At 38.7% G+C, this 24,361-nt stretch overlaps 2 protein-coding genes and 1 long non-coding RNA gene across 5 annotated transcripts in view; 1 reads left to right on the top strand and 2 right to left on the bottom strand.

Moving 5' to 3' along the window:
* Window positions 1-24,361, bottom strand: part of LOC139421744 (uncharacterized) — a 261,838-nt gene that overhangs the window by 133,119 nt on the left and 104,358 nt on the right. The gene's annotated exons all lie outside the window — the stretch shown is intronic.
* Window positions 1-24,361, bottom strand: part of LOC139421719 (NLR family CARD domain-containing protein 3-like) — a 91,872-nt gene that overhangs the window by 39,842 nt on the left and 27,669 nt on the right. The gene's annotated exons all lie outside the window — the stretch shown is intronic.
* Window positions 4,317-18,752, top strand: LOC139421728 (NLR family CARD domain-containing protein 3-like). 2 transcript variants are annotated; one of them, XM_071172846.1, is made up of 9 exons: window positions 4,317-4,439; window positions 8,947-9,063; window positions 11,424-11,508; window positions 11,638-11,866; window positions 12,233-14,027; window positions 14,314-14,487; window positions 16,523-16,696; window positions 16,862-16,908; window positions 17,282-17,951. In XM_071172846.1, the coding sequence occupies exons 1-9, from the start codon at window positions 4,357-4,359 to the stop codon at window positions 17,833-17,835; spliced, it is 3,258 nt and encodes a 1,085-aa protein (XP_071028947.1). In that variant the 5' UTR covers window positions 4,317-4,356; the 3' UTR covers window positions 17,836-17,951. The 2 variants fall into 2 exon arrangements, with proteins under 2 accessions (XP_071028947.1, XP_071028946.1); XM_071172845.1 differs by lacking the exon at window positions 14,314-14,487 and having other exon boundaries at window positions 12,239-14,027; window positions 17,282-18,752.

Here is a 24,361-nt window from a genome sequence, read left to right on the forward strand (position 1 = left end):
TTCACAAAAAAATACAGTTTTATATCTTTATGTTTGAAGCCTGAAATGTGGCAAAAGGTCGCAAAGTTCAAGGGGGCCGAATACTTTCGCAAGGCACTGTATATACCTCTCTCTAATGTATATGACTCTATCAGGATATATATACCTCTTCCATGTGTATGACTATATCAGGATATATATACCTCTCTAATGTATATGACTATATCAGGATATATATACCTCTTCCATGTGTATGACTATATCAGGATATATATACCTCTCTAATGTATATGACTATATCAGGATATATATACCTCTCTCTAATGTATATGACTATCAGGATATATATACACCTCTCTCTAATGTATATGGCTCTATCAGGATATATATACCTCTCTCTAATGTATATGGCTCTATCAGGATATATATACCTCTCTAATGTATATGACTCTATCAGGATATATATACCTCTCTAATGTATATGACTCTATCAGGATATATATACCTCTCTAATGTATATGACTCTATCAGGATTCTCCTTTGACCATTTGACATCTTGTATTTACTGTTGTTTAGGCTGGTTGAATGAGTTGTCTGTGAAAGCTACTTCATCTGTAAGAAAACAGGCGGCTGCTCCAGTGACTGTAAGTTATGTGATTTCCTCATATGAAATTAAAAGGATGTTTGTAGCCTACGCAGTTATAAAATGGCTGTTGAAACTGTGGCACATATTTCTCAGGACATTAGAAGTCAGATAAATGTGTTGAGACGTAGGAAAGATGGGCAAAATCTCATTGGTCTTGGCTTTCTACACACTATTATAAGGTTAGTTGATGTCAGACATTCAATAGTCAGAGTAGGTTTGAGTTATGATCACTTATCATGCTGACAAACCTGATGGTCTCTGTGAACTGATCTGAACAGGTTTAGACTGGTCATCTATGATATGTAGGTTATATACAGTACATTCTCTGTCCTGCTACTGGTAGGACTATAACATTATGTGAACTGATCGGAACAGGTTTAGACTGGTCATCTATGATATGTAGGTTATATACAGTACATTCTCTGTCCTGCTCCTGGAAGGACTATAACTTTATGTGAACTGATCTGAACAGGTTTAGACTGGTCACCTATGATCTGTAGGCTATAGCCGAGGTATAGACCTTGATCTGCATATCACTAACAAACTGCTATTATATATTATAACCTAGTCTACTTTACATAATATAACATCTAAATATCACTAACAACCCACTACTATACATTATAACCTAGTCTACTTTACATAATATAACATATCACTAACAACCCACTACTATACATTATAATCTAGTCTACTTTACATAATATAACATCTATATATCACTAACAACCCACTATTATACATTATAACCTAGTCTACTTTACATAATATAACATCTACATATCACTAACAACCCACTATTATACATTATAACCTAGTCTACTTTACATAATATAACATCTATATATCACTAACAACCCACTACTATACATTATAACCTAGTCTACTTTACATAATATAACATCTACACACCACTAACAACCCACTACTATACATTATAACCTAGTCTACTTTACATAATATAACATATCACTAACAACCCACTATTATACATTATAACCTAGCCTACTTTACATAATATAACATCTATATATCACTAACAACCCACTACTATACATTATAACCTAGTCTACTTTACATAATATAACATATCACTAACAACCCACTACTATACATTATAACCTAGTCTACTTTACATAATATAACATCTACATATCACTAACAACCCACTACTATACATTATAACCTAGCCTACTTTACATAATATAACATCTACATATCACTAACAACCCACTACTATACATTATAACCTAGTCTACTTTACATAATATAACATCTCACTAACAACCCACTACTATACATTATAACCTAGTCTACTTTACATAATATAACATATCACTAACAACCCACTACTATACATTATAACCTAGTCTACTTTACATAATATAACATCTACATATCACTAACAACCCACTATTATACATTATAACCTAGTCTACTTTATATAATATAACATCTACATATCACTAACAACCCACTACTATACATTATAACCTAGTCTACTTTACATAATATAACATATCACTAACAACCCACTACTGTACATTTTAACCTAGTCTACTTTACATAATATAAAATCTCTTGTTGCTAATAAACTTTCTGAATGGATCAATGATTTCCCCCTCAGATCAATCATGTCCATTTTATCCCTTCTGTCTATATTCTCAGATACGTTTAGAAAACAGATTGAAAGTCAATAAATAGCCTACTTTTAAAGAATAAAAATAAGTGTGAGACATGGCCTTGTGTTGGTGTACTGTCTATAACTACCTTAACAAACAGTGACTTATTATTATTATTATTATTATTATTGTTGCTGTACTGTCTATAACTACCTTAACAAACAGTGACTTATTATTATTATTATTATTATTATTATTATTGTTGTTGCTGTACTGTCTATAACTACCTTAATAAACAGTGACTTATTATTATTATTATTATTATTATTATTATTATTATTAATATTATTATTATTGTTATTGTTGCTGTACTGTCTATAACTACCTTAATAAACAGTGACTTATTATTATTATTATTATTATTATTATTGTTGCTGTACTGTCTATAACTACCTTAATAAACAGTGACTTATTATTATTATTATTATTATTATTGTTGTTGTACTGTCTATAACTACCTTAACAAACAGTGACTTATTATTATTATTATTATTATTATTATTATTGTTGTTGCTGTACTGTCTATAACTACCTTAATAAACAGTGACTTATTATTATTATTATTATTATTATTGTTGCTGTACTGTCTATAACTACCTTAACAAACATTGACTTATTATTATTATTATTATTATTATTATTATTATTATTATTGTTGTTGCTGTACTGTCTATAACTACCTTAACAAACAGTGACTTATTATTATTATTATTATTATTATTATTATTATTGTTGCTGTACTGTCTATAACTACCTTAATAAACAGTGACTTATTATTATTATTATTATTATTATTATTATTATTATTATTATTATTATTATTATTATTATTGTTGCTGTACTGTCTAGAACTACCTTAACAAACAGTGACTTATTATTATTATTATTATTATTGTTGTTGCTGTACTGTCTATAACTACCTTAACAAACAGTGACTTATTATTATTATTGTTATTATTATTATTATTATTATTATTATTATTATTATTATTATTGTTTCTGTACTGTCTATAACTACCTTAACAAACAGTGACTTATTATTATTATTATTATTGTTGCTGTACTGTCTATAACTACCTTAACAAACAGTGACTTATTATTATTATTGTTATTAGTATTATTGTTGCTGTACTGTCTATAACTACCTTAACAAACAGTGACTTATTATTATTATTATTATTATTGTTGTTGCTGTACTGTCTATTACTACCTTAACAAACAGTGACTTATTATTATTATTATTATTATTGCTGTACTGTCTATAACTACCTTAACAAACAGTGACTTATTATTATTATTATTATTATTATTGTTGCTGTACTGTCTATAACTACCTTAACAAACAGTGACTTATTATTATTATTATTATTATTATTGTTGCTGTAATGTCTATAACTACCTTAACAAACAGTGACTTACTATTATTATTATTATTATTATTGTGTTTCTGTACTGTCTAGAACTACCTTAACAAACAGTGACTTATTATTATTATTGTTGCTGTACTGTCTATAACTACCTTAACAAACAGTGACTTATTATTATTAGTATTATTATTGTTGCTGTACTGTCTATAACTACCTTAACAAACAGTGACTTATTATTATTATTATTATTATTATTGTTGCTGTACTGTCTATAACTACCTTAACAAACAGTGACTTATTATTATTATTATTATTATTATTGTTGCTGTAATGTCTATAACTACCTTAACAAACAGTGACTTACTATTATTATTATTATTATTATTGTGTTTCTGTACTGTCTAGAACTACCTTAACAAACAGTGACTTATTATTATTATTACCAACAGTTACCATGGAGATGAAATGTCACAACTACGTTTTCATGTGATTGCATTAAAACATCTGATTGTTTCTATGTCTGTTAGTAAATGTTTTATAAGAGAAAATTAATACATGATAACAATTGACATTAAATAATTACTGTGTTAACCCCAACCAACATGTTGGATCTCTGTTTAGGGGTCAGTTCTCTAAAATTAGTCTCTCTGGGGAGAGAGAGGAGGGGGACCCTGCCTCTAAAATGAGTCTCTCTGGGGGGAGAGAGGAGGGGGGCCCTGCCTCTAAAATGAGTCTCTCTGGGGAACATGACGCCAAAGCTAAGAGGTGAGATGATAATTTTTTACATCATTATTATGAGTTTATTTCCAAAATGTTCACATTTGTTTTTTAATCAGAAATGGTTGCTTATGGGTACCTTCAATATTACTGTTCTCAGATTTTTAACTGATAGATTTTAGATGGGTATATATATATATATACTCACGTAGCTATCTTAATTAAGATGAAAGCACTTACTGTAAATCACTCTGGATAAGAGCATCTGCTAAATCAGGGGTTCTCAATCCGGGGTCTGTGGAGGTACTGCAGGGGTTCTCAATCCGGGGTCTGTGGAGGTACTGCAGGGGTTCTCAATCCGGGGTCTGTGGAGGTACTGCAGGGGTTCTCAATCCGGGGTCAGTGGAGGTACTGCAGGGGTTCTCAATTGTGATGGTTGTTGTGATGGTTGTTACTTAATTATTAGGATTATTATTTAACAACATGATGTTGTGCTCCAAATGGATAACTTGAAATAACATGATGTAGATAATTAAATAATCTAAAGAAAATGGAATAACTAAAACATATATATTTTTGGGGTTCAGTGAAGAAGAACCTCTCGAGTTCTGATCAACAAAAGGTTAATGTTTCGAGGATGTGAACCCAGCAGCCCTCCTGCCTACTCTTAATTATTACCTAATATAATGGAATGCATCTTTTTGACAATATAACCGTTATAATAGAAGGCATCAAGTCCCTTGCCAATAATGTTGCCTACAACGTTGCAGACAATGTTCATTTTCATCAAACACATATTACACCCTAGATGCCTTCAAATGCCTCATTTATATCCATGCCCAATTTAGGATTATTTTTTAACAACATGATGTTGTGCTCCAAAGGGAGAACTTGAAATAAAATGATGGAGATAATTAAATAATAAGAAGAACAACGTGTTTATTATTATACACTCTTAGGACAGAAGGTTCCTTCTAGAACCAAAAAGGCTTCTATCACTTCATTAATATATGGAACCACTAAAACATTATATATATTTTGGTTCAGTGAAGAAGAACCTCTTGAGTTCTGAACAACAGAAGGTTAATGTTTAGAGGATGTGAATCAAGCAGCCTTCCAGTCATCAGATCACTTCTGGTGAAGGTTAATGTTTAGAGGATGTGAATCAAGCAGCCTTCCAGTCATCAGATCACTTCTGGTGAAGGTTAATGTTTAGAGGGTGTGAATCAAGCAGCCTTCCAGTCATCAGATCACTTCTGGTGAAGGTTAATGTTTAGAGGATGTGAATCAAGCAGCCTTCCAGTCATCAGATCACTTCTGGTGAAGGTTAATGTTTAGAGGATGTGAATCAAGCAGCCTTCCAGTCATCAGATCACTTCTGGTGAAGGTTAATGTTTAGAGGATGTGAATCCAGCAGCCTTCCAGTCATCAGATCACTTCTGGTGAAGGTTAATGTTTAGAGGGTGTGAATCAAGCAGCCTTCCAGTCATCAGATCACTTCTGGTGGTTTTTTCCCGGCCCGGGATTTGAACCAGCCACCTTTTGGCCACAGCACCAACTCCTTAGCCGCTGGGCGAAAACCTGAGTTAATCTGCCAAAATGAAGACAAATTGCTGTGCAGACATACATGGTATGACTTATTATAATTATTATACATAAATCATTGCCAAAAGCACAAGACATACTGTTGCACATAAATCTATATTATTAATGGATTGATTATATAGAAATATCAAAAAAATTTAACTACTACAAAGCAATTACATGTGGCTCAGGAACCACTGACTCACTGCATTATTCTATAGTATTATCAGGACACCTGCTGTTAACTCTTAACTACTTAGGACACCTGCTGTTAACTCTTAACTACTTAGGAAACCTGCTGTTAACTCTTAACTACTTAGGACACCTGCTGTTAACTCTTAACTACTTAGGACACCTGCTGCTAACTCTTAACTACTTAGGACACCTGCTGTTAACTCTTAACTACTTAGGACACCTGCTGTTAACTCTTAACTACTTAGGACACCTGCTGTTAACTCTTAACTACTTAGGACACCTGCTGTTAACTCTTAACTACTTAGGACAGCTCACGAGGTGTCCTAAATATCTGCCGACTAGGTGGGACTAGAGACTTCATGCATAGCTTTAATTTATACCCATAAGTGTAAAATGTCTTCATTCTCAGAATTTATAGGACCAATTTTCTATTCTATGATGCTTTGTGAATGGGCCCAGATGCAAAATATTGTTCTTAAAAAACAATGATTATTTGTTTTACATTATAAATTAAATTTCGATATTACCCACTGTACCTTACCCATTGAGGCATACCTCTGTGATGGCTGGTGAATACCAATAAAATGTTGAACATTTTCTGATCATGGTTAACCATATTTGTTTTCAGAAAAATGTATACCACCTAACTAAAACGTATGTCCCTGTCCTCTTTTTCAATATGTGGCCGATTTAAACAGCCAGAAGACATTTTTTAATTACGAAATACGTTTTTTGGACTACTTGTTGTTTCTAAATGGCTGCTGGGTAATTTGAAATGCATCGAAATGTTCGTTCGTAGGCATCGGATTGAGTGAAAAGCTGCGCAGTGTCACTGAGTTCGAAAACAAATGGACAGGTCTAGCTCATTGATTTGTAGATCTGAAGCAGTTGCTATGTAACAGTACTCTTCTTGCGTTGTGTACAATCAGTCATCGACACGGAACTCCAACATGTAGCACCAGTCATGTAGATTTATTCTGATAGGAACAACACAAAATTGCACGTCATGCAATGCACGGCTCACCATCCAACTCTGCACTCAGGCACTGTACAAAATACATGAACCCCCCCCACCCCACCAGACACAGTGAATTGCTAGCTAGTCTGGCGGGAATTCTTTACAACAAAATGCACAACAAATATTCTCCAAAAACCGCTGCATCTTATGTGTGATGTTCGAATAACATTTACAAACAATTTGATATAAATTGTTCATTTAAATCATCACTTGAGAGTATAAAGCACTGTACTTGATGTACAGTGCTTGGCAACCAACAACTTACCGCTGGTTTGGTGCTTGTTCACTGGGACGATTCTAACTGTAACATCCCCCCTCGTAAGCATGCTACGCAAACCAGCCAATAAGATGCCATGTTGAGTAGGTGAAGGAAAGACAAACTCAAACCAAAAACCCATTGGTTTAGCAATAAAGTGGCAAGGGGAATCACCAATATAACCCTGTTACACTACCTCAGATTAATAGCCTTGCAGGTGTCGTGAATTAGTTATGTAGTACCCACAGAAAGTCACAGGGAGGAGCAAGAGAGCTATAATAGTACTAAATAGCATTTTGATTATTTTGTTATTCAAAACCTGTCTCAGCATTTTGCTGTTTTTGTTTTGTTATTTCATTATATTTATTATTGCAAGGCAGAACACTTGATAAACAAGACACATCAGTTTTATTTTTCAAATGTGGTTTGAACTGTGTGATTGATGTAACAGTATAGACTTTACGTTTAACCTCTATGTTTAACCTAACGTAAAACATGAGCATAAAAACATTTTAACCTTAACCCTTAACCCCTAAACCTAGGTATAACCTATTTTAACCTTAACCCCTAACCGTAGGTATAACCTATTTTAAACTTAACCCCTAACCCTAGGTATAACCTATTTTAACCCTAATTCTAACTGAATTAATGTTCAGGCTTATTGGTAATTGTTATGTTAATGAAGTATAATTTCAAAACATGAGCATAAAAAACAGGTAATAATAAACATGAATCATCATTATGTTACTTCACAGTAATCTGTTAAATGCTTTTTCAGTCCTTCCTCTTGTGTTTGCAGTGTGGAAAGGGACAGAAAGAAGCCCTCTTGTGTTAGCAGTGTGGAAAGGGACAGGAAGAAGCCCTCTTGTGTTAGCAGTGTGGAAAGGGACAGGAAGAAGCCCTCTTGTGTTAGCAGTGTGGAAAGGGACAGGAAGAAGCCCTCTTGTGTTAGCAGTGTGGAAAGGGACAGGAAGAAGCCATCTTGTGTTAGCAGTGTGGAAAGGGACAGGAAGAAGCCCTCTTGTGTTAGCAGTGTGGAAAGGGACAGAAAGAAGCACACAGGAGTTTTCCTGTGAGGGGAGTGGTGGTGTATCCAGGGAGAAAACTAAACTGATCTTCTGAAATGTCATTTGTGGTCTTATGCTGCCATCTATTGGAATTATGGAGCAACTGCAGTAGTACTGAATAATGTGTAATTCCTTACTAAAGTAGTAATTATTCAGAATTGCAAAGTATAAAATTTTCTACTTAATTTTACCACTTACAACAATAAAATAACATAGCATAACACAATGAAACTGACATAAACCAAAAACATCAGACATTTAGTTAATTATTTAAAATATATATATATATTTATTTAGATGGGGGACATTATCTGCCAAAGTAACAGCCCTGTAGAAAAGTGAGATATTGTGTTTTGGGATGAAACTCTTCTTATGTTTCCCCATCTGAGCTCAGAGTAGATGAGAGATGTAATGTTTGTCTCTGTTGTGTTGAAGCCCAATCAAGCAGGAGAGACCAGCCTCCCCTGTTCCCAGCTGTGTGTCCATGAAGAGTGACCAGTCTATGGAACCTCCTATAACCTTTAGAGAGGGAGACTTTTCTACTGAACCAAGGTAAGAAGAACTCATGGGTCCTGGTCAGTGAGTTAAACAACACTGTCTCTAGTCATCCTAAAACAATATTAAGCAAACACAACGCGCATGTGTGTGTGCGTGTGCCTGCGCGCGCGTGTGTGTGTGTGTGTGTGTGCATGCGCGCGCGTGTGTGTGTGTGTGTGTGTGCATGCGCGCGCGTGTGTGTGTGTGTGTGTGCCTGCGCTCGCGTGTGTGTTTGTGTGTGTGTGTGTGTGTGTGCCTGCGCGCGTGTGTGTGTGTGTGCCTGCGCGCGTGTGTGTGTGTGTGCCTGCGCGCGTGTGTGTGTGTGCCTGCACACGCGCGTGTGTGTGTGTGTGTGCCTGCGTGTGTGTGTGTGTGTGTGTGCCTGCGCGTGTGTGTGTGTGCCTGCGCGCGCGCGTGTGTGTGTGTGTGTGTGTGCCTGCGCGCTCGTGTGTGTGTGTGTGCCTGCGTGCGCGTGTGTGTGTACGTGTGCCTGCGCCCGCGTGTGTGTGTACCTGTGCCTGCGCGCGCGTGTGTGTGTACGTGTGCCTGTGCGTCCGTGTGTGTGTACGTGTGCCTGCGCGCGCGTGTGTGTGTACGTGTGCCTGCGCGCGCGTGTGTGTGTACCTGTGCCTGCGCGCGCGTGTGTACGTGTGTCTGTCTGTCTGTCTGTCTGTCTGTCTGTGTGTGTACCTGTGCCTGCGCGCGCGTGTGTACGTGTGTCTGTCTGTCTGTCTGTCTGTCTGTGTGTGTACGTGTGCCTGCGCGCGCGTGTGTACGTGTGCCTGCGCGCGCATGTGCCTGTGCCTGCGTCTGTCTGTCTGTCTGTCTTTCTGTCTGTCTGTCTGTCTGTCTGTCTGTCTGTCTGTCTGTCTGTCTCTGTCTGTCTCTGTCTGTCTGTCTGTCTCTGTCTGTCTGTCTGTGTCTGTCTGTGTCTGTCTGTCTGTGTCTGTCTGTGTCTGTCTGTGTCTGTCTGTGTCTGTCTGTGTATGTCTGTGTCTGTCTGTGTCTGTCTGTGTCTGTCTGTCTGTGTCTGTCTGTGTCTGTCTGTCTGTCTGTCTGTGTGTGCCTGCGTGTGTGTGTGTGTGTGCGTATGTGTGTGTCTGTGTGTGTGTGTGTGTGTGTGTGTGTGTGTGTGTGTGGTGGTTAGTTTCTGTATTACCAAATGAGCAGAGAGATAAACTTCACAGTCAGAGTTATACTTAAACTACATCTTTAATAATAAGAGCAATGACTGCACCGTTTCTAATGAACCATTGAAAGTGACAACACAATGACTACTGAGACTTTTAGTAGCAAAGATACCCCCCCGTAGTCGACATAACAAACCACAGGAACAGTTCACCCCCGTAGTCGACATAACAAACCACAGGAACAGTTCACAAAGATACACCCCCGTAGTCAACATAACAAACCACAGGAACAGTTCACCCCCGTAGTCGACATAACAAACCACAGGAACAGTTCACAAAGATACACCCCCGTAGTCAACATAACAAACCACAGGAACAGTTCACCCCCGTAGTCGACATAACAAACCACAGGAACAGTTCACCCCCGTAGTCGACATAACAAACCACAGGAACAGTTCACAAAGATACACCCTGTAGTCGACATAACAAACCACAGGAACAGTTCACAAAGATACACCCTGTAGTCAACATAACAAACCACAGGAACAGTTCACCCCCGTAGTCGACATAACAAACAAACCACAGGAACAGTTCACCCCCGTAGTCGACATAACAAACCACAGGAACAGTTCACAAAGATACACCCTGTAGTCGACATAACAAACCACAGGAACAGTTCACCCCCGTAGTCGACATAACAAACCACAGGAACAGTTCACCCCCGTAGTCGATATAACAAACCACAGGAACAGTTCACAAAGATACACCCTGTAGTCGACATAACAAACCACAGGAACAGTTCACCCCCGTAGTCGACATAACAAACCACAGGAACAGTTCACAGATATACACCCCCATAGTCGACATAACAAACCACAGGAACAGTTCACAAAGTGAGACTTTATAAGTGGAAAGGAGTATCCCGTAGCCAGAAAGCTATAAATTATCGTTCAGTTTGATCCCTAAGACGAGGTTCTAATCTCGTTCCTGGTTCATAACAGAACCATTACCTCATTCTAGTTCTCTAGAATGCTCTTTAGGTTTTATCACCCAGAGAAAAATAAATCTTAATTGTTTAATTTAATCATAAATCTCCTCTGTCAGTGTTATCTCATAGAGGCCATCCTCAGTAGAACACAATAGTTAACAGAACACTCAATTCTGTCGAATAAAACAACCATTATAATGCACTACAAATATTATAACATAATCCACGGCAGATGTAATCCCATGTTTTGTCCACAGAAACCAACAGGAGAGATCAGAGTCAGAGATTCTCAGTGGTCAGTCTTCTCAGAGTCATCAAACAGACCTGGCCTCCATATTCAGTGTATGTGGTCCTGTTGTGTACATTGTTTTTGTTTAACTCAAGCAAAGTTGATCTGTCAATCATTCAATAGTGTGTTAATTGAGAAAGCATTTATTCTCTTGCTTAACTTATTTACTTGATTTATTTCAGTTGCTTGAAGAGAACATCGTGACATTTGTTAAGAACGAGCTGAAGACGTTCAAGAGGATTCTTAGTCCAGAACTCCCAGAAGGCTTTGAGAGTCAGAAGCAGGATAAGGAAGTGGTGTACCCTGAAGATGAGAAGCAGGAGAGCAGTGCCAGAGAGGGGGCTCTGAAGATCACACTGCACATCCTGAGGAAAATGAACCAGAAGGAGCTTGCTGACACACTGGAGAAATGTAAGATCTGTCTGCCTCATGTTGAATGCTGTTTTATAACATTTAAAAGCTGTAGCTAAAGTACAGCTAAAGTAGCTGTGTAACTCAATGATATTGTAGCAGCCTGAACACAACACCTAGTGACCTCATCAAGTAGCAGCAGGGATGTGTTGTGGTGATTCATTTAGAGAGAGAGACAACAACCAACAATAATACCATCAATAATATGATCAGTCACACCAGTCTGTAATGCATTATGAAAACATTTACACATTTATAAAGTCAGTTAAGAGAATAAATTATTATAATGTAAAACTTTATAACAGTCCTATAATACTGTAGACATTAAAACAGACTTAATATTAATATCCTCTGTGTTATTTCTAGATTCAGATGAGTTTGCTGTGATTTGCCAACGTGAACTCAAATCTAATCTAAAGAAGAAGTTTCAATGTGTATTTGAGGGGATCGCTAAACAAGGAAACCCAACACTTCTCAATAAGATCTACACAGAGCTCTACATCACAGAAGGTGGAACAGGAGAGGTCAATAATGAACATGAGCTGAGACAGATTGAGACAACAACCAGGAAACAAGCAAGACCAGAGACTGCAATCAAATGTAACGACATCTTCAAACCCTTAACTGGACAAGACAAACGTATCAGAACTGTGCTGACAAAGGGAGTAGCTGGCATTGGAAAAACAGTCTCTGTGCAGAAGTTCATTCTCGACTGGGCTGAAGGAAAAGCAAATCAGGATGTTCAATTTGTATTTTCAATCCCTTTTCGGGAGCTGAATTTGATGAAAGGGGAAAACACTTTCATTGAACTTCTCAATCACTTCTCAATGGAAACCAAACAATCAGGAATCTCCATCTACAACAAGTACAAAGTTCTGTTCATCTTTGATGGTCTGGATGAGTGCCGACTGCCACTAGACTTCCAGAAGAACAAGATCTGTTGGGACGTCACAGAGTCAACCTCAGTGGATGTTCTGCTGACAAATCTCATCAAGGGAAATCTGCTTCCCTCTGCTCTCCTCTGGATAACTACCCGACCTGCAGCAGCCAATAAGATCCCTTCAGGGTGTGTTGACCAGGTGACAGAGGTACGAGGGTTCAATGACCCACAGAAGGAGGAGTACTTCAGGAAGAGATTCAGTGATGAGGACCTGGCCAGCAGAATCATCTCACACATAAAGACATCAAGGAGCCTCCACATCATGTGCCACATTCCAGTCTTCTGTTGGATTTCTGCAACAGTCCTTGAACACATGCTGAAACATAAGAGAGAAGAGATGCCCAAGACTCTGACTGAGATGTACACACACCTTGTGGAGTTTCATACCAAACAGAAGAATGAAAAGTATCTTGGGAAAGAAGAGACAGGTCCACACTGGAATAAAGAGAGCATTCTGTCACTGGGAAAACTGGCTTTTCAGCAGCTTGTGAATGGCAATCTGATTTTCTATGAAGAAGACCTGAAAGAGTCTGGCATTGATGTCATTGAAGCCTCAGTGTACTCAGGATTGTGCACACAGCTCTTTAAAGAGGAATGTGGGCTGTTCCAGGACAAGGTGTACTGCTTTGTTCATCTGAGCATTCAGGAGTTTCTGGCTGCTGTATATGTGTTCCTCTCATTCATCAACAACAATGAGAATCTAATGGCCGAACCGCAAACAAGGTCCTGCATCTTTGCTTCGCTGTTCAGAGACAAGCCTGAAGTTACTTTCTACAAGAGTGCTGTAGATAAAGCCTTACAAAGTGAGACGGGAAACCTGGACCTTTTCCTCCGCTTCCTTCTGGGCCTCTCACTGGAGTCCAATCAGAAGCACTTACGAGGTTTACTGACAACGACAAGAAGCAGCTCACAGAGCCATGAAGAAACAGTCAAGTACATCAAGGAGAAGATCAGGGAGAATCCCTCTCCAGAGAGGTGCATCAATCTGTTCCACTGTCTGAATGAACTGAATGACCATTCTCTAGTGGAGGAGATCCAAAGCTACCTGAGCTCAGGAAGTCTCTCTGGAGCCAAACTGTCACCTGCACAGTGGTCAGCTCTGGTCTTTGTGTTGCTGACTTCAGAAAAGGAGCTGGATGTGTTTGACCTGAAGAAATACTCCAGATCAGAGGAAGGTCTTCTGAGGCTGCTGCCAGTGGTCAAAGCCTCCAGAGCTGCTCTGTGAGTAAATAAAATGACATTTAAGAACTAATCATCAGGAAGAAATATTCAGTTTAGAGACAAATATGTATTATAATATGTATAACATATTATATTGAAAAACATATTGAATAAATTCATTGATTTTCATGTTAGTATAACATTATGATGATACAATTCTAGGAGACCGAAGATTTATCTATATGTTGTTTGAGAGAATAAACCAAATGCATCTGCCATTGTCCTTCTACACTACTGGTGTTAAATTAACAGTGTGTTTGTGAAGTCATGATGATCTCTTTGTCAGGCTGTCAGGCTGTGGAGTCACAGAGGAAGGCTGTGCTTCTCTGGTCTCAGCTCTGAGGTCAAACCCCTCACACCTGAGAGAGCTGGATCTGAGTAACAATGACCTGAAGGATTCAGGAGTGAAGCTGCTCTCTGCTGGACTGGGGAATCCCCACTGTAAACTGGAGACTCTGAGGTCAGTATTCCTGTAGTTGGTCAACAAGTGATAACTGTTCACCAGATCCACATGTGTTTACCAGACACACATAGTCATGTCACCTTTTATTTAAAGGTATTTATACATATATATTTTACCGTTTAGTCTTAATTATTTGGATAAATTAATTTAGTCAAAAGTTTAGTGTTAGGTCCAAGATTCTTTGCTTGCAGTGAGTACATCAAGCTTGTGATTCTACTAACTTGTTGAATTCATTTTCAGCTTGTTTTGGTTGTGTTTTAGATGATTTTCCTGATAGAAACTGAATGGTGAATAATGTCCTGTCATTTTGGAGTTACTTGTATTGTAAGAATTGAAGATGTATCTGCACACTTCAAAATTCATGTGGATGCTGCCACGATCATAAATAATCATGAATGAATCGTGAATGATGATGAATGAGAAAGTTACGGAGGCACAAAGATCAGACCCCCTCTATTATTGGTAATGGTGAGAGGTTAGCATGTTTTGTTGTAGCCTCTGTTATTGGTAATGGTGAGAGGTTAGCATGTTTTGTTGTAGCCTCTGTTATTGGTAATGGTGAGAGGTTAGCATGTTTTGTTGTAGCCTCTGTAACTCTTCACATCAAAGTTTTCATGATTGAGTTATGATTTGTATTAATCATGGCATCATCAGGATTAATTTGGATCAGATCTGTTTAAACCAACTCTTAGTGTTATTATTCATTATTTATTTATGATTTGTATTAATCAAGGCATAATCAGGTTAGTAGTGTTTAGAAACATGTTTTCTACTCACTTAGACAGAATATTACTCCAGTCATCATCTATTATTCAGTTACTATCGGGCAAAACAAACCCAAAACACAACCAAAACAAACTGCAAATGCAACCAACAAGTTTACAACCAAATACTCTTTAATACACTATAAGTACATTTCTTCAAATTGCGGGACTGGATACATAAAGTGCCTTCATTTCAAAACGGTGAAACAGATATGTGTTAAAATATTGTCAAATAAAAGATGACATTTTATACTGTCACCTCAAATTAAACATTTGGTCTGAAATCCAAAATCTTGGAGTATAGAGTCACATTTAAAATGTTAGCTTCACTGTAAAAATATATATGGTGTGGACTGTATACTCAATACAATCTAAATCTGATACCTCACTGTCTAAATATATATGGTGTGGACTGTATACTCAATACAATCTAAATCTGATACCTCACTGTCTAAATAGATATGGTGTGGACTGTATACTCAATACAATCTAAATCTGATACCTCACTGTCTAAATAGATATGGTGTGGACTGTATACTCAATACAATCTAAATCTGATACCTCACTGTCTAAATAGATATGGTGTGGACTGTATACTCAATACAATCTAAATCTGATTCCTCACTGTCTAAATAGATATGGTGTGGACTGTATACTCAATACAATCTAAATCTGATACCTCTAATTGTCACACACTGACCTAAGAGAGAAGTTTTATTTCTCTATTTGGTTAGGTCAGGGTGTGATGTGGGGTGGGCATTCTATGTTGTGTTTTCTATGTTTCTTTATTTCTATGTTGTATGGTTCTCAGCTGTCTATAATTGTCTCTGATTGGGAATCATAGTTAGGTAGCCCTTTTTCCCTCCTTTCAGTGTGGGAGGTTGACTTTTGTCAGTGGCACTGTTGCCCTGTAAGCGTCACGGATGGTTATTTGTTTGTTGTTTTGTTGGCGTCATTCCAAAATGAAGAAAATGTGAGCTCACCACGCTGCACTTTGGTCCTTTTGACGGCCGTGACACTAATACCTTTGACTGACACTGCTTTTTAAACTTGTCTGGTCAGTACTCAAATATTTGTAATATGCATTTTTCTACCTGCAGGCAATACTTTGATAATTTGTAAATTCTAATAATTATACATTCATTGATGAATAAATGTTGCATGTTTCAGGACACTGATATATCTGAATATGTTGAAAAAATATACTGCCACTATCTTCACCACCAAAGAATAGCAGTGTGATTTTAATATGATTTGACTCTTTTCAGGCTGTCACACTGTCTCGTCACAGAGGAAGGCTGTGCTTCTCTGGCCTCAGCTCTGAGGTCAAACCCCTCACACCTGAGAGAGCTGGACCTGAGCTACAATCACCCAGGAGACTCAGGAGTCAGACTGCTCTCTGCTGGACTGCAGGATCCACACTGCAGACTGGAGAAACTCAAGTATGTAGAGGGTTTATGTCAATGTTCATATCAGACATGTTTGACTTATCAGGCTAGTTAAAACAAACATTCTTACCACCACTTAGACAAAGGTATATGCTGACTGTGTGTGTGAGCTCGCATGTATCCCTCAATGACTGTCTGTTCTTCTGCTTACCGCTACAGTGTGGAACATGGTGGAGAGTACACAATGAAACCTGGACTTAGAAAATGTGAGTGTTGACAGCTGTGAAGAATATGACTAAGAACAAGTCTTAATTCAAGTTAAGTCAAAGACCACCATCATTACTTACTTGGTCATATTAAATATCAGCTGTAGTTCTACAGAAGCAGAAATCAGGGACACTAAAGTTTAAAAAGAATTGATTTGACAATGTGTGTGGCATGTTCGTTTTACATAATAAATGTGTGTTTGTGTTCATGATGCATACGTGTGTGTGATCATTCAACAAGTCTCAAGTTACCTTAATTAACTTCTCCTTTTGATACCTAGAAACATCTACATTAAATGAATTTGTGAAGTGAGTAAACATTCTACTGTGAATGATGATGATTTCTAATATTGTGTCTGGTTTCATCCATCAGATGTCTGTGATCTCACACTGGACCCAAACACAGTATACCGACTCCTCTCTCTGTCTGAGGAGAACAGAAAAGTGACACTGAGGAGAGAGGAGCAGCCGTATCCTGATGACCCAGAGAGATTTGAGAACTATGAACAGGTGCTGTGTAGAGAGGGTCTGACTGGGCGCTGTTACTGGGAGGTAGAGTGGAGTGGGAGAAGGGTTGATATAGGAGTGACATATAAAGGAATCAGCAGGAAAGGAAGGGCTAATGACTTTTGTCTTGGATACAATGACACGTCCTGGACACTTTTCTGCTATGACAACAGTTACATTGCCTGTCACAATAATAATCCCATTGCCATAGACGTCCGCCCCTCCAGCTTCCATAGAGTAGGAGTGTATCTGGACTGGCCAGCCGGCACTTTGTCATTCTACAGAGTCTCCTCTGACACACTGACCCACCTGTACACATTCACCTCCACATTCACTGAGACCCTCTATCCAGGGTTTAGGGTTTGGTATGAAGACTCCTCAGTGTCCCTGTGTCAAACACAACATGATGTTTCATTCTAATCATGGTCATGTTCAGTAAGACACAATGGAGCAGCAATTTAGAATATCTCTCTAGTGTGTAAACCCCTCTATCCAGGGTGTTTGGTATGAATATCTCTCTAGTGTGTAAACCTTTCTATCCAGGGTGTTTGGTATGAATATCTCTCGTGTGTAAACCTCTCTATCCAGGATGTTTGGTATGAAAAATATGTAGTAGCATTACTTTAAATGATAGGTGTGTACAATCGTGGTACTCTGGTTGTGTAAATGGCTGTTTTCACATAACTCTGTACCTAATTCACCACGGCTGTCCACATCTCGTGTTACTCTGGTTGTGTTAATGGCTGTTTTCACATAACTCTGTACCTAATTCACCACGGCTGTCCACATCTCGTGTTACACTGGTTGTGTAAATGGCTGTTTTCACATAACTCTGCACCTAAAACACCACATCTTGTCTGTTCCGAACAAAGTCTCTCCTCATCCTCTATTCTAAGAACCAACTGTTCTTGGTTCTCATAGGAGAACACAGAGGACTCTGACTAGTTGGCCACCTCATCCACTAGATATGTGTTGGTTCGACACATTGAGTCTGTGGTGGAACCAGCCATGACAAAGCATTAATAGGTTTACTATATGAGACCTCTGTTGGTTTCTGTATGTCAGAGCTCTTGGCCCAACACTCAAGAGTGTGGGGTCGACCAGCCTCATTATTGCAGGGCTCTCAACGAGTCACTTATGGGTGCAGTGATTCAGGGCAGGTGGAGCTGTTATGAGCCCCATATCTTTACCAACATAAATCAAATCCCACCCAAAAATGGTGGCTTGCTTGTTTTGCATGTTATTTTGGCATTCATATGTGACACATATCAGTTTGCAAACAATGTAATTTTTTATAATATATATATCACTGAATTAATAAAGCTCTATAGAAACATGGTTGCTTTTTTGATTTCTTGAGTAAGGCAACTCAAAAAAAAGCAGGTGTTTCAGCCCAGCTCAGTGCTTTTTAGTGGTGGTGGGGCAAGCCAGCAGAAAATACAAGCGTTGCGCCTTGATTGACTCAGTGTTCTGTCACCCATGGGGAAACTACGTCACCTCCAAGTCTAAGGGGAGACCTCGAGAATTCTAGCCCCTTGGGTGTTGCCATAGAGTTACATTAGAAATGCCCATCCAAGAAGGCTCAAAGTCATTGGCCACAGATAAAATGACGTCAAATCACATATGTACAGTAGCTTTGATTGGACTGATCATGTCAACATCATACCTTCAAAATCTTAGCTAGCAAGCTAGACAGTCATCATCATGAATCAAGTTGAAAATCTACTGGCAAATCATATGATGAGAAATAATAGACAAAACATATCGGTGCTCATCGGCCATTGGACATAAACACAACAAGTTGGAAATTTAACAACACGTGTTGAACGGTCATCCAACTCTGAATTGTAAATCCTCTTTCTAGAGAAACGACCTGAAGCTCAATGACCTCATCATGATTTGACCTTGTTTTTTCCGAGTTCCAGTTGTTTTGAAAGCACCATAAATCCAGAAAATTCCAGGCTTTGATGACAAAATTTCCCCACGAAGGACCGTGCCAACGGCCGTGCCAACTTCCTGTTCAAGTGAGCACAGCACAACAAGGTGAGTCCAAAACTGTTTTCTATGCTGCTGCATAAATGATGTAATATGCCAGGGAGATATGTATACCGTAGCTAAGAAAGTAATACTAAGTGTATGTTGTGTAGTAAGATGTTAGTAGCCCATGTGCCTCACCCTAATAATTGTCTTTTTACCCCTCTTAATTACATCTACTGTTCTGACTTGGTGGTGCACATGTAGCATGTAACCTGTTTTAGAGAAATGTAATCATTGAATATTGTAAGAGCTTTCATTGTCTGCTTATATGCCCCCGTTATTTATCCTACTGTTCTGACTTGGTGTGCAGGGAGAACACTGTAAGAACGGCCCACATTATGAATTCTGTCGCTGTACATTTAAAAAAAGCTAAACAAATAGTTATAGTGACTACGTCCGTCCGCTCGCTCATTAATGTCTTAAGCAAAATTACAGATTGCCTCTTATCCGCTTGTGGTCCCTTATGCCATAGATTGTACATCTCAATTGTCATTAGAAACCACATTTGTTTAAGCCATATCAGATGTGTTTTTAAAGGCAGTAAATGAGGCTGAATGACCTGTTTCGCTGCCAGACAAGGCTCTGCTGATAGCCAGGTGTAGCAGTGGTAAGGTGTTGGGACTCTGCTGATAGCCAGGTGTAGCAGTGGTAAGGTGTTGGGACTCTGCTGATAGTCAGGTGTAACAGTGGTAAGGTGTTGGGACTCTGCTGATAGCCAGGTGTAGCAGTGGTAAGGTGTTGGGACAGCTGTTCGGACTCTGCTGATATCCAGGTGTAGCAGTGGTAAGATGTTGGGACTCTGCTGATAACCAGGTGTAGCAGTGGTAAGGGGTTCCTGATTCCTGCACATCCCTCCGTTAGGAGGCATGTTCACATCATTCAATTTTACTTGAAGGATGGATGATTTTTTAAAATTAATATTTATAACAACAAAATATTCAAACACCTGGCAAACAGTTTGGGCTGGCCAACCCTCCTGGAGAGCAACATTTTCTTCCAGCCCTGTTTTAAACAGATATTTCGCCCAAATGACCAAATATGAAATGTTTGTGTCCGTACCTGAAAGCAGTCTGTGGACAAGCAGACTGAACTCTACGGTTTGGTTCCCCACTGCCATCAACCATTAATATGATGATTTCCTGTGCAGAGCCTTGGTGTTTGTGTCCGTACCTGAAAGCAGTCTGTGGACAAGCAGACTGAACTCTACGGTTTGGTTCCCCACTGCCATCAACCATTAATATGATGATTTCCTGTGCAGAGCCTTGGTGTTTGTGTCCGTACCTGAAAGCAGTCTGTGGACAAGCAGACTGAACTCTACGGTTTGGTTCCCCACTGCCATCAACCATTAATATGATGATTTCCTGTGCAGAGCCTTGGTGTTTGTGTCCGTACCTGAAAGCAGTCTGTGGACAAGCAGACTGAACTCTACGGTTTGGTTCCCCACTGCCATCAACCATTAATATGATGATTTCCTGTGCAGAGCCTTGGTGTTTGTGTCCGTACCTGAAAGCAGTCTGTGGACAAGCAGACTGAACTCTACGGTTTGGTTCCCCACTGCCATCAACCATTAATATGATGATTTCCTGTGCAGAGCCTTGGTGTTTGTGTCCGTACCTGAAAGCAGCCTGTGGACAAGCAGACTGAACTCTACGGTTTGGTTCCCCACTGCCATCAACCATTAATATGATGATTTCCTGTGCAGAGCCTTGGTGTTTGTGTCCGTACCTGAAAGCAGTCTGTGGACAAGCAGACTGAACTCTACGGTTTGGTTCCCCACTGCCATCAACCATTAATATGATGATTTCTTGTGCAGAGCCTTGGTGTTTGTGTCCGTACCTGAAAGCAGTCTGTGGACAAGCAGACTGAACTCTACGGTTTGGTTCCCCACTGCCATCAACCATTAATATGATGATTTCCTGTGCAGAGCCTTGGTGTTTGTGTCCGTACCTTAAAGCAGTCTGTGGACAAGCAGACTGAACTCTACGGTTTGGTTCCCCACTGCCATCAACCATTAATATGATGATTTCCTGTGCAGAGCCTTGGTGGAGTGGTGACACTTCCTGGTACGTGTCTGATTTCCTGTGCAGAGCGTTGGTGTAGTGGTAACACTTCCTGGTACGTGTCTGATTTCCTGTGCAGAGCCTTGGTGTAGTGGTAACACTTCCTGGTACGTCTCATACAACTTTCCACCTGAGAACAGAGATCAATCCCTGCTTCCAACCTGTTAATAACCTCTTGCGACGAGCAATCCCGTATCCGGGAGCGTAATTATAGCCTCAAGCTCATTACCATAACGCAACGTTAACTATTTTTGAAAATCGCAAATGAAATGAAATAAATATATATAAATATATTAACTCACATGCTTAGCCTTTTGTTAACAACACTGTCTTCTCAGATTTTCAAAATATGCTTTTCAACCATAGCTACACAAGCATTTGTGTAAGAGTATTGATAGTTAGCATAGCATTAAGCCTGGCATTCAGCAGGCAACATTTTCACAAAAACAAGAAAAGCATTCAAATAAAATAATTTACCTTTGAAGAACTTCGGATGTTTTCAATGAGGAGACTCTCAGTTAGATAGCAAATGTTCAGTTTTTCCCAAAAAAAATATTTGTGTAGTAGAAATCGCTCCGTTTTGTTCATCACGTTTAGCTAAGAAAAACCCCCGAAAATTCAGTCATTACAACGCCAAACTTTTTTCCGAATTATCTCCATAATATCGACAGAAACATGGCAAACGTTGTTTAGAATCAATGCTCAAGGTGTTTTTCACATATCTATTCGATGCTAAATCATTTGTGGCAGTTGCCTTTCTCTTCTGAACCAAATGGAAACGTCCATGCAGCTGGAGATTACGCAATAATTTTGACGGAGGACACCAGGCGGACACCTGGTAAATGTAGTCTCTTATGGTCAATCTTCCAATGATATGCCTACAAATACGTCACAATGCTGCAGACACCTTGGGGAAATGACAGAAAGTGTAGGCTCATTCCTTGCGCATTCACAGCCATATAAGGAGACATTGGAACACATTGCATTCAAAATCTGGGGCATTTCCTGTTTGAAATGTCATCTTGGTTTCGCCTGTAGCATCAGTTCTGTGGCACTCACAGATAATATCTTTGCAGTTTTGGAAACATCAGAGTGTTTTCTTTCCAAAGCTGTCAATTATATGCGTAGTCGAGCATCTTTTCGTGACAAAATATCTTGTTTAAAACGGGAACGTTTTTCATCCAAAAAGAAATACTGCCCCCAGAGGTTCAAGAGGTTAAGGGAATTTTCATCAATGATGACTAATTATGTATACATTACAATCAGTACTGACTAATCAGAATACTATTATGTTACTGTATATGTACTAATCCAAATACTATTATGTTACTGTATATGTACTAATCAGAATACTATTATGTTGTTGTATTTGTATGAGTTTTAATTCTTGATCCCAGTACTGAATATAATGTGTGTGAATGAATCGAGGATTAGAACAATGACGGTCTGTTCCTGGGTAGGAATGAATGAACGATATCTTCAGACTGGCTAGAATGCTTATCTACACCGGAAAACCTTGGCTCAGTCATAAATTATATTAAATTGGTAGGGAGACAGATGTGGGAAGGCTTGAGATACATCCTTTGTACTGGAACGGAGATGGCACGGGTTGGTACTGGAACTAATGACGTCATTTTCAGTTTATAACCTGTGGTAACCTGTATCGTGTTCAGTACTCTCGTGAATAAACTCTGCTGTTGGACTTTAAGACTGGGCTCTGTCCATTATTATAGAATAAGGGTCTTACAAATCCTCATGAATTGACAGAGTGTTTAATTTTAATTGGGTATTACAACATAGAGCAATTTAATTCCTTTAACAAATTGGTCCTTCGAGCCGGATCTAAATATCCGTCCCTGCCATCTGGAGGTCGTACGCCGTTAAAATCGTGCACGTTAGTTAAGACCTGGCCTCTGAATTGAGGTATAAAAAACAGGCCGGTATACACCCCAGAAGACAGGGATGGTGACTAGATCCAAACCAACAGGGGGCAGCAGGTCCTTTATTCTCGAATTTGGGAGGGATTATTTAGCATATATTTTTGATTCATGTTCTAAAGGAGTTTGGATTTAATCAATGACGTTGAGACTGATCCCAGACCTGTATGTAGGTGTGTGTGAGAGAGAGGATTTAATCAATGACGTTGAGACTGATCCCAGACCTGTATGTAGGTGTGTGTGAGAGAGAGGATTTAATCAATAACGTTGAGACTGATCCCAGACCTGTATGTAGGTGTGTGTGAGAGAGAGGATTTAATCAATGATCGGTGCTTGAATATTCTGAACAAATAGAATGGGTTTCTACCTTGGGTTTTAACCTAAATCGATAGGAAGGAAACAGGTCTGAAATTGACCTGTGGTAAGGTGCACTACCATAAATAAACTAGAGCTTAATAAATCCTGGTTTTGCCACCCGGAAGGTTATTAAAGGAGAGATATAGTACGCATTGGGGAATTAGGACGCTTGTTCCGTACAAATAGGATAGCCATTAATTCAAAAAATATACCTAAATAAAGTTTTAACCTGAGTCTATCTGTATATGGGAAGTAGTCTGACTATCAAGAAGTAGCAGATAAGATATATATATAACAGGTGAGGATAAATTTGGCTTGGTGAGAAGGCAGGGTAATTCTAGGCGAACAGACTAATTGAACCTGTACAATGCTGAAAGAAATTAATATCAAAGGATGAGGTTAACTTAGTTTAGAGTAGTGAGATATGAGATATTAACGTTGAAAGTCCCAAGGAGAATATCCTACTGGTGAAATGTAATGTCCGATCAAAAGTCATCTATAGACGTGGTTTCCAAAAAGGAGAAATACATACTGATTATCTTTAAAGAGACACAC

This window comes from Oncorhynchus clarkii, chromosome 12 (genome assembly GCF_045791955.1).
Source record: "Oncorhynchus clarkii lewisi isolate Uvic-CL-2024 chromosome 12, UVic_Ocla_1.0, whole genome shotgun sequence".
NCBI classification, from domain to species: Eukaryota; Metazoa; Chordata; class Actinopteri; order Salmoniformes; family Salmonidae; genus Oncorhynchus; species Oncorhynchus clarkii.